Genomic DNA, 18830 nt, shown 5'->3' on the forward strand with positions numbered 1-18830 from the left:
ACACCCATTACAATGGCAATTATAAAACAAACAAATAAACAGACAAAAAACAAAAGAAAATAGCAAGAGTTGGTGAGAATGTAGAAAATTGGAACCTTTATAGTGGGAATATAACATGGCATTGTTACTGTGGAAAACAGTTTGGTTCTCCTCAAAATGTTGAACGTAGGGGCTTCCCTGGTGGCGCAGTGGTTAAGAATCCACCTGCCAATGCAGGGGACACAGGTTCGAGCCCTGGTCCAGGAAGATCCCACATGCGTCAGAGCAACTAAGCCCGTGCGCCACAACTACTGAGCCTGCGCTTTAGAGCCCATGAGCCACAACTACTGAAGCCTACGCGCCTAGAGCCTGTGCTCCACAACAAGAGAAGCCACCACAACACGAACCCCTCACACCACAACGAAGAGTAGCCCCTGCTCGCCACAACTAGAGAAAGCCCGCATGCAGCAATGAAGACCCAACACAGCCAAAAATAAATAAATAAAAAATAAATTAAATTAACTTAAAAAAAATGTTGACCATAGAATTACCACATGATCCACCTAAAAGAATCAGAACAAGAAGAACAAACAAGGCCCAAAGTCAGCAGAAGGAAAGAAATAACAAATATCAGAGAAGAAATAAATAAAATAGAGATTTAAAAAACTAATAGAGGGCTTCCCTGGTGGCGCAGTGGTTGAGAGTCCGCCTGCCAATGCAGGAGACACGGGTTCGAGCCCTGGTCTGGGAAGATCCCACATGCCGCGGAGCAACTAGGCCCGTGAGCCACAACTACTGAGCCTGCGCGTCTGGAGCCTGTGCTCCGCAACAAGAGAGGCCGCGGTAGTTAGAGACCTGCGCACCGCGATGAAGAGTGGCCTCTGCTTGCCACAACTAGAGAAAACCCCCGCACAGAAAAGAAGACCCAACACAGCCAAAAATAAATAAATAAAAATTAAAAAAAAAAAAAAAAACTAATAGAAAAGATCAATGAAAGTAAGAGCTGGTTCTTTGTAAAGATATACAAAATTGAAAAATTTTTAGTCAGACTCATCCATAAAGAAAGAGAGAAGACCCAAATAAATAAAATCAGAAATAAAAGAGAAGTTACAACCAATACCACAGAAATACAAATCATAAGAGATTACTATGAACAATTATAAGCCAAAAAAATGAACAACCTAGACCTGGATAAACTCCTAGAAACATACAATCTCCCAAGACTGAATGAGGAAGAAATAGAAAATCTGAACAAACTGACTACTAGCAATAAAATTGATCAGTAATCAAAAATACTCACAAAAAACAAAAGTCCACGACCAGATGGCTTCACAAATGAATTCTATCATACCTTCAAAGAAGATTTAACACCTATCCTTCTCAAACTATTCCAAAAAAATTGAAGAGGAGAGAAAGTTTCCAAACCCATTCTACAAGGCCAGCATTACCTTGATACCAAAATCAGAAAAAGACACTACAAAAAAAGAAACTTACAGGTTAATATCCCTGGTGAACATAGATACACAAATCTTCAACAAAACACTAGCAAACTGAATTCAACAATACGTTAAAAGGATCATACACAATGATCAAGTGGGATTTATCCCAGGAATGCAAGGATGGTTCAGTATCCACAAATCAATCAACATGACACACCACATTAACAAAATGAAGGATAAAAATCACGCAATGAACTCAATAGCTACAGAAAAAGCATTTGACAAAATCCAACAACGATTCATGACAAAAACTCTCAACAAAGTGGGTAGAGAAGGAACACACATCAACAATAAAGGCCATTTTTGACAAACACACAGCAAACATCATAGTCAACGGTGAAAAGCTGAAAGCATTTCCTCTAAGATCAGGAACAATACAAGGATGCCCCCTTTTTTACTTAACATAATATTGGAAGTCCTAGCCACAGCAATCAGAGAAGAAAAAGAAATAAAAAGCATCCAAATTGGAAGGGAAGGAATAAAACTGTCACTATTTGCAGATGACATGATTGTATATATAGAATACTCTAAAGAGTCCACCAAAAAACTATAAAAACTAATAAATGAGTTCAATAAATTTACAGGACACAAAATTAATAGACATAAATCGGTTGCATTTCTATACACTAATAATGGACTATCAGAGACAGAAATCAAGGAAATAATTCCATTTACAATTGCATCAAAATGAATAAAATACCTAGGAATAAATTTAACCAAAAAGGTGAAAGACCTGTACTCTGAAAACTATAAGGCACTGATGAAAGATATTTATGATGACATGAATAAGTGGAAAGATATTTCATGTTCATGGATTGGAAGAATTAATATTGTTAAAATGTTCATACTACCCAAAGCAATCTACAGATTCAATGCAATCCTTATCAAAATACTGATGGCATTTTTTTCACAGAGCTAGAACAAATAATCCTAAAATTTTTATGGAACCACAAAAGACTCTAAATAGCCAAAATAATCTTGAGAAAGAAGAACAAATCTAAATGTATCATGGTTCCTGGTTTCAAACTATACTACAAAGCTACAGTAATAAAAAAAAGTAAGGTACTGGTACAAAAATAGACACATAGATCAATGAAACAGAATAGAGAGCCCAGAAGTAAACCCATGCACATATGCTCAGTTAATCTACAACATAAGAATATACAACAACAACAACAAAAAAAAAGAATATACAACAGAGAAAAGACAGTCTCTTCAATAAGTGATGTTGGGAAAACTTACAGCTATTTATAAAAGAATGAAACTAGACCATTTTCTCATACCATATACAAAAATAAACTCAAAATGCATTAAAGACTTAAGCATAAGACTTGATACTATAAAACCCCTAGAAGAAAACTTAGGCAGTACACTCTTTGAAATCAGCCTTAGCAATATTTTTTTGGATCTGTCTCCTCTGGCAAGGGCAACAAAAGCAAAAATAAGCAAATGGGACCACAACAAACTAAAAAGCTTTTGCACAGCAAAAGAAACCATCAATAAAACAAAAAGGCAACCTACTGAATGGGAGAAGGTATTTGCAAATGATATGTCCACTAGGGGCTAATATACAAAATATATAAAGAACTCAAACAACTCAGCATCAGTTAAAAAAAACCAACCCAGTTAAAAAATGGGGAAAGGACCTAAATAGACATTTTTCCAAAGAACACATACAGATGTCCAACAGGCACATGAAAAGATGCTCAGTACCACTAATTGTCAGGGAAATGCAAACCCAAACCACAATGAGATGTCACCTTACACCTGTCAGAATGGTTATTATCAAAAGGACAAGAAATAACAAGTGTTGGCACAGATGTGGAGAAAAGGAAACCTTCATGCATTGTTGGTGGGAATGTAAATTGATACAAGCACTATAGAAAACAGTATGGAGGTTCCTCAAAAAATTAAAAATAGAACTACCATACTATCCAGCAATGCCGCTCCTATTTAACTAAATAACATGAAAACACTTATTCAAAAAGATATATACACCCAATGTTCATTGCAGCATTATTTACAATAGCCAAGATATGGAAGCAACCTGTGTCCATCAACAGATGAATGGATAAAGAAGATGTGGTGTGTCTGTATGTACACACACACACACACACACACAGAGAGAAATATTACTCAGCCATAAAAAGGAATGAAATTTTGCCATTTGTGATAGCATGGATGGACTCAGAGGATATTATGCTAAGTGAAATAAATCAGAGAAAAACAAATACTGCATGTTTTCACTTATGTGTACAATGTAAAAATCAAAACAAAGAACAAATATGAAAAAACAGATACAGAGAACGAACTAGTGGTTGCTAGAGGGGAAGGGTGGCGGATGGGTGAAATAGTGAAGGGATGAAGAGGTACAAACCAACAGTTATAAAATTTAAAAACTAAATAATAAAAGATAAACTTGGATTCATATCTCATACTATTCACAGGTTTTTACTGGTTCTTTTTTTTTGGCTGTGCCACACGGCTTGCAGGATCTTAGTTCCCCGACCAGGGATCAAACCCATGCCCTCAGCAGTGAAAGTGTGGAGTCCTAACCACTGGACCTCCAGGGAATCCCTCCCATGTTTTTAAAAATAACAAAAGTACTAGAGGAAAATATGTGAGAATTAGTTTATAATCTTGGAGTGGAAAAAACCTTTGCAATTGACTCAAAGTCAAGAAGCCAGAAAAGAAATTATTGATAAATTTACCTAAATAACAGATTTAAGAAGCTGTTTAATACATGCAAAACACACTTTATGCAAAGTCAAAAGATAAATGACAACCTGGAAAAAGTATTTTCATGTCACAGTCAAACACTAATCTCTTTATACATAAATAACTCCTAGAAGTCAAGATTATAAATGCCAACAATCAAATAAAAAATAATTAGCAAAGGATTTATTTTTCAGTTCAGAGAAAAAGAAATAAAAATTGTCCTTAAATATATGAAAATTAAAATAAGACTGAGGCATCACATCTCACCTATCAATTTGGCCAAAAACATCTAAGTTTGCCTGCAAATTCTTGGCAAGGCTGTGGACAAAGAGGCACTCCATTACTGACAACACAAAACAGCACAACTTTATTGGAGAGAAAGCTGGCAAAATCCAATGTTATGGATTGAATTGTGTCCCCCACAAAATCCATATATAGAAGTCCTAATCCCCTGTATTTAGAATGTGACATTATTGGCTACTCAAAGCAGAGTACTAATGGTTATCAATTTGTAGGGTCAGAGAAAGCAACAACAGCATAATCATAGTTGGTTTCTATTTAAATCTGATTAATCCACAATTCAAAGGTTTAAGATTTTCCTTTCCAAATTCTCATATTCTAGAGAGTATTTTGATCTATGTACCTTTTCATGACCAGGATAATCTTATTCCTTACCCTGTGGAATTCTGATATGCTTTTTGAGAATTATAAAATATTTTGTCAAATTTTAATGTCTGCCTTTTGTATTCAAAATATAAATGTGTATTATTTAAACTGATTGTTTTTTAAAACTTAACACTCTCCATCTTAATTATTATAAGTGCCCCCTGCAGTTTAAAGAGATTTTTTAAAATAAACTGAATATTGAATAAAGCAGAGTAGGAATTACTGCAATTAAGAAGGCAAAACAGTTATATTTTCTAGAAATAAAAACATAAAAATAGTAAAAGAAGAATGTGACCTTATTTAGAGACAGGGTCCTTATAGAGGCAATCAAGTTAAAATGAAGTCATGAGGGTAGGTCCTAATCCAATATGACTGGCATTCTTACAAAAAGGGAAAATTTGGAGACAGACAAGCACACAGAGAGAATGCTATGTGACTATGAAGGCAGCGATCAGAGTGTTGCTTCAACACACCAAAGGTTGCCAACAAATCACCAGAAGCTGGGGACAGGCATAAAACAGATTCTTTCTCAAAACCAAGAGAATGAACCAACCCTGCTGACACCTTGATCTCAGACTTCTAGCCTCCAGAACTATGAGACAATACATTTCTGTTGTTTAAATTATTCAGTTTATAGAAATCTGTTACAGCAACCCTAGCAAAATAAACATTTATCACAATTACAAATGTACTACCCTTTGACCAGAAATCAAATTCTGGAATTTTATCCAACAAATAGATCTGCAATCATATGTATATATACACAAAGATATTCATTTAATCTAAGTGTTGTGCCATCTATATGGGAAAGGTTAAATAAACTTGGTATATCCACACAGGAGAATACTATGCAGCTGTAAAAACAAAAACAAAATCAAGCTTTCTAACTAGAGATACAGAAAGATGAAAGTTCCCCATGGTATACTGTTGACTAAAAGAAGTCCAGTGGTTAAGACACCGCGCTTCCAATGCAGGGGGTGCGGGTTAGATCCCTGGTCGGGGAACTACAATTCCCATATGCCGTGTGGCATGGCCCCCTCAAAAAAAAAAAAAGGGAGGCAGCAGGGTGCAGAATACTGTATGGAGTACACCGATATTTGTATAAGGAGGAGGAAGAGAAGAGCACGTACCTATGTATTTGCTTCTATCTGCATAAAGTCACAGGGATCGCAGTTGTTCCCAAACTTGCCTGCACTTGGAATCACCTGAGGAGTTTAAAAAAATCATACCCCCAGTGATCGCAATTTGATTAGTTCTGGGGTATCACCTGGGCTTCAGAGCTTTTAAAAGATCCCCAGATTATTTCTATGGCAGACAAGTTTGAGAACCACTGCTATAAAAATACAAAAGATATTAATAAAAGTAGCTAATTGTGCATGTGGAGGGTGGGAACAGGATGGATGGGGACAGGAGTGGAAGCCAGACTTTTCATTGTATCCTTTTTAATATGGTCTTGATTTTTGAACCATGTAACTGTACTAACGATTCAGAAAATTTTAAAAGTAACGAATTTTTAAAACGTAAATAGCTGCTTCCACTATGTTTACTCTTATGACCTGGCTCTTATCCAGGGTTCAAAACTGCCTTTAACATCAGTGTCAAAACAAGTTTGTAACTATCTTGAAAAAATTTTCAGACTTTCAAGTTTTCTCTATTTTGGTCACAAGCTGTAATCCTTACTTGAGTGCAGTTAATGAGATGGTCTTGCTGCATTACCTGTCTTTATATACCCAGCAGGAAAGTTTATCACGTGGTGTGGGTGGTTGCCCTTCAAAGTTGGTGATTTTTTCCCAAACATAGGTTCCATCTCTTGTTCGCAAATTAACAAAATAAAGCTTTTAAAAGAGGAGAACACCATTAGCAGACAGGACATTGGAAAATTAAACATATGTCACAGGGATATGTGATCCAAAATTAATAATATCACTTTTTGATTTTTAAAAGGTAAAAATTTGAATTGTAGAGTTAATGAAAATGGGACTATGTTTTAGAAGCAAAAATGATAATATGAAAAATACTGAAATGGATCTTTTCCCATCATGCTCTTGCCCTATGAATATCAACTAAGTACGTCGTTAATTCTGAAGCAGAAAGACATGGCAGAAGAGAGGAGCACGATGCTGCATTTTCACCCTATCTTTAAAACCTTATCATCATAAGCTCAAGCTTTTCTACATATGTCTTCTTTGTAAAATACATTCGTAAACTTGTGAGATGAAGTGACACATTAAACATTACATTTTTCTGCGCTCCTGAATTGAAAAAAGAAATTACTCGATTGCTGTATCCTTTGTCATCATATCCTCCAAAAACGTATAGCTTTCCATTAAGGCAAGCACCGCAACTTCCTGACATGGAGGTAGGGAGTTCTCCTTCCATGAGGTGCATCGTCCTGCAGCAAGAATAACGTGGAATTCCATAACTTTCCAGAAAAGCAAATTAAAATTCCCTTTGAATTCCATGAGTACTTTTTCAATGAAAACTGTCACTGACAATTACAATTAAGATGTAGTGGTAGCCAATACTGTAAAAACTGTAATAAGATCCATGGTAAAGATTTTTCAACCTACTGGGGAAAAAAAAGTTACAAAATCTTCACATGTCACCAGAATTGGGAATTAGTTAGTTAGAAGAACAAAGCAAAGTCTTCAGAAACAGCCTTAGTCTTGAGAGGAATAGTAGAGGACAAAGAATGGAGAGAGGAAGCAAGTTGGGGAAAGAAACAGCCAGAGAGAATAAAGCATTGAAAGAAAAGGAAAGGGAGACAATATAATGTTGCAGCATGTTCTAAGTATGGTCTCAGACTCCCTGTGGGCTATGACAGCAGTTATAACAGATATTAAGACTGGACATTCTGCAATTTAAAGTTACTTACCACAACCCACTATCAATCTCATAGGTCCAAATCTCATCATTAGGCAAATATACTTCATTGTCTTCAATAGACTAAAAACACAGAATACATAAAATTATGTTTATTAGTTACAAAGTAACAACTAAATAGTTCCTCAGGATGGGAAAACTGCAATGGAAATAGTACAAAACACAAAACCATAAACAGCCTCAAAGATGACTTTTTCAACAGAAATAAAGATAGATCAAAAGAGAAGGGGAGGGGCTTCCCTGGTGGCGCAGTGGTTGAGAGTCCGCCTGCCAATGCAGGGGACACGGGTTCGTGCCCTGGTCCGGGAAGATCCCACATGCCGCGGAGCGGCTGGGCCCGCGAGCCGTGGCCACTGAGCCTGCGCGTCCAGAGCCTGTGCTCCGCAATGGGAGAGGCCACAACAGTGAGAGGCCGGCGTACCGCAAAAAAAAGAGAGAGAAGGGCAGGAGAGACATTTTCTAAGAGAAAGTGGGCAAACAATAAGGGTTAGAATACAAAATAGCAAGTACATGAGTCTCAAGAGAAGACTCAGGGTAGTTAAACCTTACAAGGAATTTCAAGTAAGAGAAAATAGCAAAATAATAACATTACAGCAGAATACTGAAGAATGTGAAGCCAGGAAGAAAAGGAGTATCAAAAAAGGGCAATATACTTTGGGCGAAGGGAAGGAGTTAAGAAAGGAAACTTAAAGTATAATTAAGAGCACTGTATCACATACCTTGATTCACTAAACATATTTTTTGAGTGCCTACTATGTGCAAGCATAGTGTTAGATATTCATTAAATATAGAATCTAAGGATCAAGATAAATTTAGCTAGTCAAAATGACAACTCAGAATCTGAATAATCTCTAAAGAAGCTGATAACATAAACAGAATAGTACATTCTGATATTTATGATGAAAAGAAAAATTAGAATAATAATTTTCTTTATGTTAAGTTTACAAACTTAGGGGTTAAAACAAATCCTTACATAAATCTATCATGATTACTTAGAATCTATAAAATAACTCAAAAATAGCTAGTTGTAAAAGATGTCAGTTTAAGAATTTCTAAGACTATATGATGCATAAATTATTAACATGCTAAACAGAGTTAGCTAATTTCCTCATTGTTATGTTAGTTAAATTTTTAAAATAGTATCTTGGCTACCAGGTCTGTCTATGCCTCTGTCTGTCTCTCTCTCTCTCAAACACACTCTCTGTCTCACACGCACACTCTCTCTCTCACACACACACACACACACACACAGCAGAAAACCATTATATTAATTCCAAGGAAACTTCCACTCATGTCTGACTGAGGAAACCATATGACATGGCTAAGTAAATAACTGTTAAGAAAGGGAGATTATAATTGCTTGATTCTAAAGTTTAATGGCATCAGGCTCTAGTAGTCTCACGCATGTACCATTACAACAGAAACAGTATGAAAATGGATTCTGTTACTATTCTGCTTAAGTCCCTTCAATGCTTCCCTGTTGCTCTCAGGATAGCCTAAAATCCTTATGATTCTGTGCTATATGGTACCTGCTATCCCTCCAAAGTTCTTCTTGCCTTTAGTCATTGTGCTCCAGCCTTCTTTCAGTTTCCTTCTTATTTTCTCAGCAATTTCACTCCTAAATTATCCCTTCTCTTCTACATCAAGTTTCCTTCTCTACCAGATCACTCCTATCAATACCTAAACATGCCTTAGTATAACTCATCTTTTAAAAAAAAACAAAACCCAACTCTCCCATAACTCTTTCTCTTATTTCTCTGCTCCCTTCACAACAAAATTTCCATACTGAGTTAACTATAGTAGAAGTCTCCATTGCTTCACCTCTCATTATTTCATCAGTCCAGACTAATCAATCCAGACTCATTCCACTAAAACTGCTTTTGTCAAGGTCACCCTAAAAAAAGAGAACTAGTGAACTGATTCATCCAGAAACATAGCCCAGAGAGATGCAATATATAAAAAAGAAGAGACATGGAGGAAGAGAGAGAAGAACTAAGTCTAATCAGAATTACATTAGGATGTAAAAGGGAGAATGAGGAAGAGGCAATATTTGAAGAGACAGAGCCTGAGAGTTTTGCAAAATTGTTGAAAGTCATCAATCCTGAGATCTAGGAAGTCCTAACAAGCTCCAAGCAGGGTAAATAAACAGAAATCCATACCTAGATACATCATAGTAAAACTGTATATCAGAGAAAAAGATACACTCTTAAAAGCTGCCGGAGAAAAGAAAGATCATCTTCAAATGAATGGCAACTAATGACTGACTTCTCATTAGCAACAACTCAAGAATAAATCATATTAGCCAATGTGCTTAATGAAAGTAACGGTCCACCTAGAATTCTATACTCAGTAAAAATATCTTTTAAGAACCGAGGTAAAATAAAGACATTTTCAAACAAAAACTGAGACAGCTGGTCAATAACAGACCCTCACTTTAAGAAATTCTAATAGATGTTGTACTTCTGGCAAAAGACAAATGATCAAAAGTAAACATCTGAAATGCAACAAGCAATAGTGTGACAAGATACTGGTAAAGTGTGTGGGTAGATTTAAACATAAAAAAGGCTAAGCTTTTTCTGATGCCTAATTTAAGGCAGGGGCTGCAGGGAACAGGATAGGACTAACTAGAGAAGAGGGTGCTCAGATTTAAAAGCTTGTGAAGTATTTGAACCCTGTGGAAAGAAGTAAAATTATTAACTTGGAACTTTGTGAAGCATTCGTGCTGAAATAGAGTATCTACTAGATGACTAGAAATAAATCACCTAATTTCTATACAAGCAAAGAGAAAAAAATGGAAAGATAACAAAAAACTCAAAACATTTTCAAAATGACAAAGTTAAAGAAGGAGGAGGAGGAGAAATGAAGGGGGGCAAATATAAAACACATCTGATGAAAAAAGTGTATCAGAATTACTTTCAGTAGAAATAGGCTAAACTCTCTAGATATGTCAGACTAGATAAAAATAAAATCCAGCTATTTTCAGGTTATAAGACATATCTAAAATATAAAGATACACAAAGTTTCCATCAGAAGATATGCCATGCAAATACTAACCAAAAGAAAACTAGTGTAGCCATATTAACACCAGCAAAATAGATTTTAAGGCAAATAACATTACTACAGATAGAGGAGCATTACAAAATTATAAAATGTTCTATTAACCAGAAAGCTATAACAATTCTGAATTCATATACACCCAAAAAGGTAGCCTAAAGATATATATATAAAGTAAAATCTGATAGGATCATAAGGGGAAACTAACAAATCTACAGTTAGAGTGGGAGTTTTTAATTTTAATACCTGTTACAGTAATTGATAGAACAGGAAGTAAAATAACAAAAAAAGGATACAGGAGATTTGAACACAACTAGCAAGATTAATAAAATGCACACATATAAAACACTCCCGTGAAGTGTTTGTGTATATATATACATATACATGCACATATATGCATAGACATAATTAGAATATATATTCTTAATGAGAACAAAGAGTATATTTATGAAAACTGATTACATGCTAGTCCTTAAAGCAAGCCTCAACATATTCCAAAGGACTGGTATTAGATAAGTAGAGACCACACTCTCTGAATATTAACACAATTAAGACATTAATAACAGAAAGGTAACTATAAAAATAGCATATTGTTAGAAATTTAAATTATTTTCCTAAACAACTTATGGGTCAAATAATAAATAATCATGGAAAGTATAAAATATTAGAACTAAAATGACAAAATACTGCTTATCAAAACTTGAGGAATACAGCTAAAGAGGTACTTAGAAGAAAATGTATAGCTTTATATACTTACATTAAAGAATTAAAAAGTCTCAAAAAGAATGAGTTGAGCATCCAATGTCAGAAATTCAAGAAATAACAGCATAACAAACCCATAGAAAGTAGGAAGAAATAAGAAGGAGCAGATATTAATGAAAAAATTAAAAGCACAACAGAGAGGATCAAGTAGACCAAAAATTGGTGTTTCTGAAGGCTGATAAACCTGTGGCAAGACTATTCAAGGTGGGTGGCGGGGAGGAAAGGAAGGCACCACTCGACAACTCTAGGAATGAAAAAGGGGCCATATCTATAGCTACTACAGAGAATAAATAGTATTATGAACAACTTGAGTTTATGCCAATAAATTTTAAAATCTAAATGAAATGGATAGACTCCTGGGGCTGGAGGTGGGAGTGAGGAAACTTGACTCAAGAAAAAAATGGAAAATGTGAATAATCCCAGAGCTTTAAATAGATTGAATCAGAGATTTAAAACCTCCTCCACAAAGCACCAAACCCAGATGGCTTTAAAGATGAGTTCTTACAAACACTCAAAGAACAAGTAATTCAATCTTCCAAAAAATCTATTCCAGAATATAAAAGAAGGAACACTACCCAATCCACTTTTGAACATAGATGTAAAATTGCTAAAAAAGTAATTAGTAAATAGGATCCAGTGATGTATAAAAAGGGTAATATATTACACTAACTTGTACTTAATCCAAGGAATGGAACATTGGTTTAATATTACAAATATTACTTATTTTTTATATAAGTCATCATATTAAGAGACCAAAGAAGAAAAAACAATTATCTCAGTATGATGCAAAAAAATCACTCTTGAAAACTCAACATTCATAAATTGAAAATCGGGTAAAAGGGCATGTCATTAATTTGAAAAAGGCCATCTACAAACAAACAAACAAGCAAAACCCTAAAGCAATCATCAAACTTAATAGTTAATAGTTGAAAACAATCACTCTGAGATTAGGACCAAGAAAAATTGGCTTCTATTTAACACTGTACTTCAGGTCCACCAGTGTAGTAAAGAAAAGGAGATAAAAAGGAATAAAGATTGGGATGCAAGAAACAAAACTGTCATCATCTGTAGATTACATGCTTCTATATAGAAAATAAAAATATAATTAACAGATGAATTTTGAAAATTAATATAAGAAAGCTTGCCAGAAACAAAAGTATTCAAGTCAACTGCATTTCAAAACACCAGCAACAATCAAGAAATTTAATTTTTTTAAAGAAATTTAGTTTTTAAAAAACAATAAAAAATACAAAGAAGCCAAGAATAAACCCAACAAAAGATATACAAGATCCCTATGAAGATACTATAAAACTCTATTGAAAGACATCAAAAAGTCCGGCATAGAGAGACATACTATACACCTGGATTTGAAGTCTCAATTTCATAACATGTTTATCACCCTCAAATGATCTAAGATTGAGTACAGTAACATAAAATCTCAATATGGTACTTTATTTGACAATCTGATTCTAAAGTTTATACAAATGAGGAAGCACTGTGGAAAACAATTTAGCAGTTCTAAAAGTTGAATGTAGACTAACCATTTGACCCAGGAATCCCACTCCTAGGTACCCAAAAGAATAAAAAATAGGGGCTCAGATACTTGTATGCCAATATTCATATCAAGACTATTCACGATACACAAAAGGTGGCAACAACCCAAGTGTCCCAACAACAGATGAACGGATAAACAAAATGTGGTATATGCATACGGTGTAATCGTATTCACCATAAAAAGAAAGGAAGTTCTGATACATACTGCAACACAGCGAACCTTGAAAATATTATGCTAAATAAAATAAGCCAGACTCAAAAAGACAAATATTGTATGATTCCATTTATATGAAATATCTAGGAAAATGCAAATACATAAAGACAGAATGATTAGAAGTTAGCAGGGACTGGGGTAAGGAAGGAGGGAGAGTTTCTGTTTGGAGTAATGAAGAGTTTTGGAACTAGATAGTGGTAACACTGCACGACATTGTGAATGTAATTAATGCCACCGAACTGTACAGTCACCTGGTTAAGATGGCAAATTAAATGTTTTATATATTTTACTATTATTGAAAAATAGTAAAGAAAATTCATACAAAAGAACAAAAGGCCCTAAATAACCAAACTATTCCTGAAGAACAAGAACAAGATAGGGTGGGGATGGGGCTTTTACCACCCAACATTTAGACTTCTAGTAAAGCCACTGTAATTTAGATACTGAGGTTCTGTCACAAGAATAAATAAACAAACTGCACAGAATAAAGAACTTAGAAACAGACCACACATACATGGAAACTTGATGTGTAACAGACTGAGTTTGCATGTTAGTAGGGAAAGAGGGGACTATTTAATATATGACACAAGAACAACTGGTTATCCATACTGAAAATATAATGAAATTGGATCCCTACCTTAAACCAACCAAATAAAAAATTCAGATTTAAGAAAAAAAGATTTAAACATGGAAGGCAAAACCAAAAATCATTTAGAAGACAATACAGGAGACTTTATGATCTCCATAATGGGAAAGATTTCTTAAGATGCAGAAAGCACAAAGCGTTAAGGAAAAGACTGAAATTACATTAAAATTTAAAACTTCTGTTGAACAAAGGATAATCACCAAGAAAGTGCAAAGATAAGCTACAAACTAAGAAGGCATATTCAACTCATACAACTATATAATTAAAGTATTCCTATAAATCAGTAAAAGACAACTCAATAGACAAATGAGCAAAAGACAGGAACCAGCATTTTTACAGAAGAGAAAACACAAATAGTTCATAAGGTTATGAAAATACATTCCACTGTAATCATGGAAAGTAAACAAAAACCACACTCACTGGATTGGCAAAAACTTTAAGGCCAGATGGCATCAAATGTTGTCAAGGATGTGGAGCAAGGAGGGGGCTGGTGGTAGTGTAGATTGATACAAATATTTTGGCAACACTGACATTCCCAAGTAAATGTGGAGATGTGTGCACCAGGCAACCCAGCATTCCATTCCTTGGTATACGCCCTAGGGAGTGTACATGTCCTGCTGCGTGTATAACAGGAGATATGTTACCGAGAATGCTCAATGTAGCACTGCTTACAACCCAGAAAAACCCTGAAGCATTCAAATATTCATCCATAGTGGAATAGATAAGGAAATTGCCGTAAATTCACACAATAGAATATTATACAGGGCACACATCAGATGAATGCATCCAGGGATGATTTTCAAAATATTTAATAACTAACCAAACAGAATAAACACCAAGGAAACACAGGTACAGCCATGCAAGTGCACACCAGCTGAATACAAGTAATGTGTGAATCTAAAAAACATCATGTTAACTAAAAGAATTAAGTCATGAAAGAAAACACATGCTCTGATTCAAAAACCAAATAATATATTGTTTAGAGACAGATGCATGTGTGATAAAACTATACAGAAAATAGTGATTAATAAGAAATCAAGATAGTGGTACCCTGTGAGGGTAGGAGGAAAAATATAATCAGTGAAGGATAAACAGGAGCCTTCTAAGGTACTGATTCTAGCTGATTTTTTAATCTGGAAGTTAAACACGACAGTTACTTTACATACTCTTTTGTACATACGTTTCAAATTTTTAAATTAAAGAATAAAACTTTAAGAAAGTAATATTAGGTAGCTCACGGAATCATCAGGGAAGCTGGAGAACCAGCCTCTGATCTATGTAGAGAGGAGCAAGGCCTGAAACCCTTCCAGAGAACCAGTCTGATGCACGAACTGCCCCAGCCACTGGTGAGCATCACACTGCAGCTTGTAGCACTGCCTTTTGCCAGGGACCTTATCTTCCTACAACTTCTACTGCTCGCTAAGAATCCTCTTCAGGTCCTGACTTTTACAGGTTTATTCCTGAGCCCAAATCTAGCACACATACATCTAACAAACAGCATCCAAGTTACTTGCTCACAACCTAGCTGCAAGGGAAGCTGAAAAATACCTGGCACTCAGGTTCTTTTATATGGGGCACCTACCATGAGCTATGCCCAATTCTGGACACTGGAGACACAATAGGGAACAAAACCCCCTTCTTTATAGAAAATACATTCTATGAAGGTAGGTAGGAGGTACTCAGACAACTAAAATAAATACTCCAACAAGACTCGCTTAGTGGGGAACACTACAAGAGGAAGGGGGTTCAAATGCTGGGCATCTAAAAAGAATAAATGTCTTCCACATAATATGGATGGTCTGTGTCACCATCTATGAATATATAAAGTGAACTATTAAGTTAAAGAAATACACACTTAAGGATTTGAATACACATTGCTAAATTTCTCTTCAGAAAAGGTTACCAGTGCATGAGTAATTCATTTCCCCATGCTCTTCTCAAAAATTTTTTTAATATTTGCAAATTGGAAAAGAAAAAATTCATTATTTTCAGCTGGGTTTCTTTGATTCATATTCTATTTTTATTTCTTCTTTTGTAAACTGCTGTGCATATCCATTGCTCATTTTTCAAGGTAAATATTCATTTTTAATTTTACAGGACCTTTGTCTATCATAAATGTTGCAAATACCTCCCCCAGTTTGTCATTTGCCTTCTTACTTTATGGTGTTTAAAAAGCACAGATTTTAATTTTTTAAAACTTTGATCTTGACTGCTCTAAGATGATTAAACAATTTTCACTTACATTAAAAAAATTTTTGGTCTACCAATCCTTTTCCCTTATAGTTTTTTCCAATTCAGTTTTTCTTTTCCCAACTCAAGATTTTACAAGAGTCACATATTTTCTTTGGTATCATATAGCTTAACTTCTCTACATTTGTCAATCCTAAAACTCCACTATCATTTTCCTCCAGCTGTCCCAGGACCATTTATTGAATAAGCAATTGTTTTTCCAGAATTGAAATGCTACCTTTTATATACAAAATACTCTTATATGCTTGGCTGTTTATGTTATTTCTTCTCCGTTCCATCATGCTTTCTCAGCGTGCATCAGGACCACTGATTTAAAAGTATCATAATATGTTTTAATATCTGGTAGTATAAACCTTCATTCTTTTCAGACATTTCCTAAATTGATTCTTCTTCCCTTTAAGTCCTATTCAAAACAGAAATATATAGTTAAACAGATTCAGCTGCTAGCTTCTATAAGGAAAAGTTTAGGGCAAAATGTATTAATATCAATTGTGTTAGGGAAATAAAACTGTTCGTACGATTCAACAGTAAAGAAAGCATATCATCTGTAAGGATGCTAAAACCCTGTGCTTCTCCTCCAAAATTTGGAAAAAACTACTCACAAGTTTTAAATGCTCCTAGTTGCAATACTAAAGTTTGTATGAATTTCAGTAATGTGGAAAGGATATGGAAGAACTAGGAGCGAGAGAATATTCTGGCACCAATTAGAATTTACTACTTACTTTTTTCAGCTTTGCTGCTCTTACCTCTAGAGGTAGGGCTGTTTTCAGATACAAAGTCCTTTAGAAAATGCTCAACGATAGGGTAATAAGTAATTTAGACAGATATATGTTAGCCATTCAAGTTTTAGGACATACATTTGTCAATTTTAACACACATTGTGTTAATGAGGAGGAAAATTGTGCTTGGAACATACAATCTGGAATCATCTGACCATTATTCTTAACTGCTGACTACTGGATTACCTCCAGATTCCAGGGTCTTTTCGCTGTTCAGAAGGATCTGAATAAAACAATTGTGGGAAGGATTCTATTTTTTCTCACGATATGCCATGTCTTCTTTTCTGCCTCCTACTCTCCCTTTCCTTCCGCTTATGCCTTAGACATATTTTAAGCGCTGACAATCCCTGGAATTTAAAAAGTAGTAGACTTGATCTAAATCTGTGTGGTACTTTCCAGGGTGGCTCATACAGCATTTACTCATTGGATCAATCAGTAGTAGGAAGTATTTGTATTCACTGACTGCCACCTGAAGACCTGAAATCTTATCAATTACACAATTTTCAAGATTAAAATGAGATATAAAAAATTCAGACATTTCAGTTATGGGCTCAACAGAAATCTATACTGTCACAAGATATAAGATATTACAGATTACTATTTTAAGTGAGATTTTTTTTTTCATTTAACTTTTACAATATTAAGAACCAATATAGCAGATGAAGTTTGACACCTGTACATCTTCAAGTGGCAGAGCTCAAAAACAATCAAAATATTTCTTCTGCAAAAACCATCATTATATATAGACTACTTTTTCATCAAGAACAAATGGTGGAAATATTAGACCTTAAGAGAGCATAGTCACCTAATTTATGTTTATCATAGAAAAAATAGCCTTTGGAAATCCAATATACCTATGTTGGAATCTGCTGCCCTTGAGGTCAAACGGTCATTCAAATTATTTACTCTTACTGATTCATCTTCCTTATTTTTAAAATGGGGACATTACTTACCTTACAAGATACGGTAAGGATTATACAAGATTAGGGATATGAGATTTCCTAGCACATGCCACGTATAGTAGGCACTCAAATGTGAGCTCTGATTTTCTCATCCTGATACTGAATCAAATTAAAAATAAACACACAAACAAAACAACAACAAAAACCAACTTGGATCTGAGAATCATTTAACATATACAGTATGTTCTTTATTTCAGTGAGCGATTCAGTCATGTTACATCTGTCACATAATAGCATCGAGTCAGTCAGGAAAATGTAGGTTCTACATCCAGTAGAACTCCAGATGGCTCGCTTTTCTTTTTTTTAATCTGTAAACTAAAGGGGTTGTTTTCCATCTTTAAAATCCTTGATTCTATTATCCTACGATTATAGAGACAAAACAAATACACATACTCAAACCTCCACTGTAGTGAGAATTTTAAAGCATAATACTCCTAAGTATATTGTTGCTAATACAAGTCTGCTTTGAGACTCGAAAAAATTTCGTAATTACCCCTTGGTAAAGGAATGCCACTAAAAATTACTTAGAAACACTTAAATGTTTCAGTGATTTCGATATTTCGGATCGCGCCGCGGGCATAAGTAAATATTTACAAAATAATATAGCACGGCATCCTCGGTGGGCTTTTTTGAGTCTGCGCAAGCAGTTAAAAATGATCATCAATCGCGCAGTAACCGACTGAGTGCTGGGTAAGCCGGGTTATCGGCCAGCTGCGAGGACCGGGGGAACTGGAGAGTGGGAAGAGCCCCGGACTGGGGTTTGAAGGCTAGTTTCCTAGTGGAAGCAACGGCGGCGCGGCGTCAAGCCCTGGCGCGGCGGGAGAGCGGCCGATGGCGGAGGGCCGGGCGGGGCGCGGGGGGCAC

General features: G+C 35.2%; 1 protein-coding gene across 2 annotated transcripts in view; it reads right to left on the bottom strand.

Annotated features, from left to right (window-relative positions):
- Window positions 1–18830, bottom strand: part of KLHDC1 (kelch domain containing 1) — a 46537-nt gene that overhangs the window by 27269 nt on the left and 438 nt on the right. The window contains exons 1-4 of one of the 2 annotated variants that reach the window (XM_024732218.1): window positions 16443–16605; window positions 7738–7808; window positions 7137–7254; window positions 6579–6697 (exon numbers count right to left, since the gene is read on the bottom strand). In XM_024732218.1, the coding sequence (XP_024587986.1) occupies window positions 6579–6697; window positions 7137–7250 (233 nt within the window). In that variant the 5' untranslated portion in view covers window positions 7251–7254; window positions 7738–7808; window positions 16443–16605. Of the gene's footprint in view, window positions 1–6578; window positions 6698–7136; window positions 7255–7737; window positions 7809–16442; window positions 16606–18830 lie in introns of those variants that run through there. The other variant, XM_024732133.1, reaches the window with a different exon arrangement.

This window comes from Neophocaena asiaeorientalis, unplaced genomic scaffold, assembly GCF_003031525.2.
Source record: "Neophocaena asiaeorientalis asiaeorientalis breed wild unplaced genomic scaffold, Neophocaena_asiaeorientalis_V1.1 scaffold233, whole genome shotgun sequence".
NCBI classification, from domain to species: domain Eukaryota; kingdom Metazoa; phylum Chordata; class Mammalia; order Artiodactyla; family Phocoenidae; genus Neophocaena; species Neophocaena asiaeorientalis.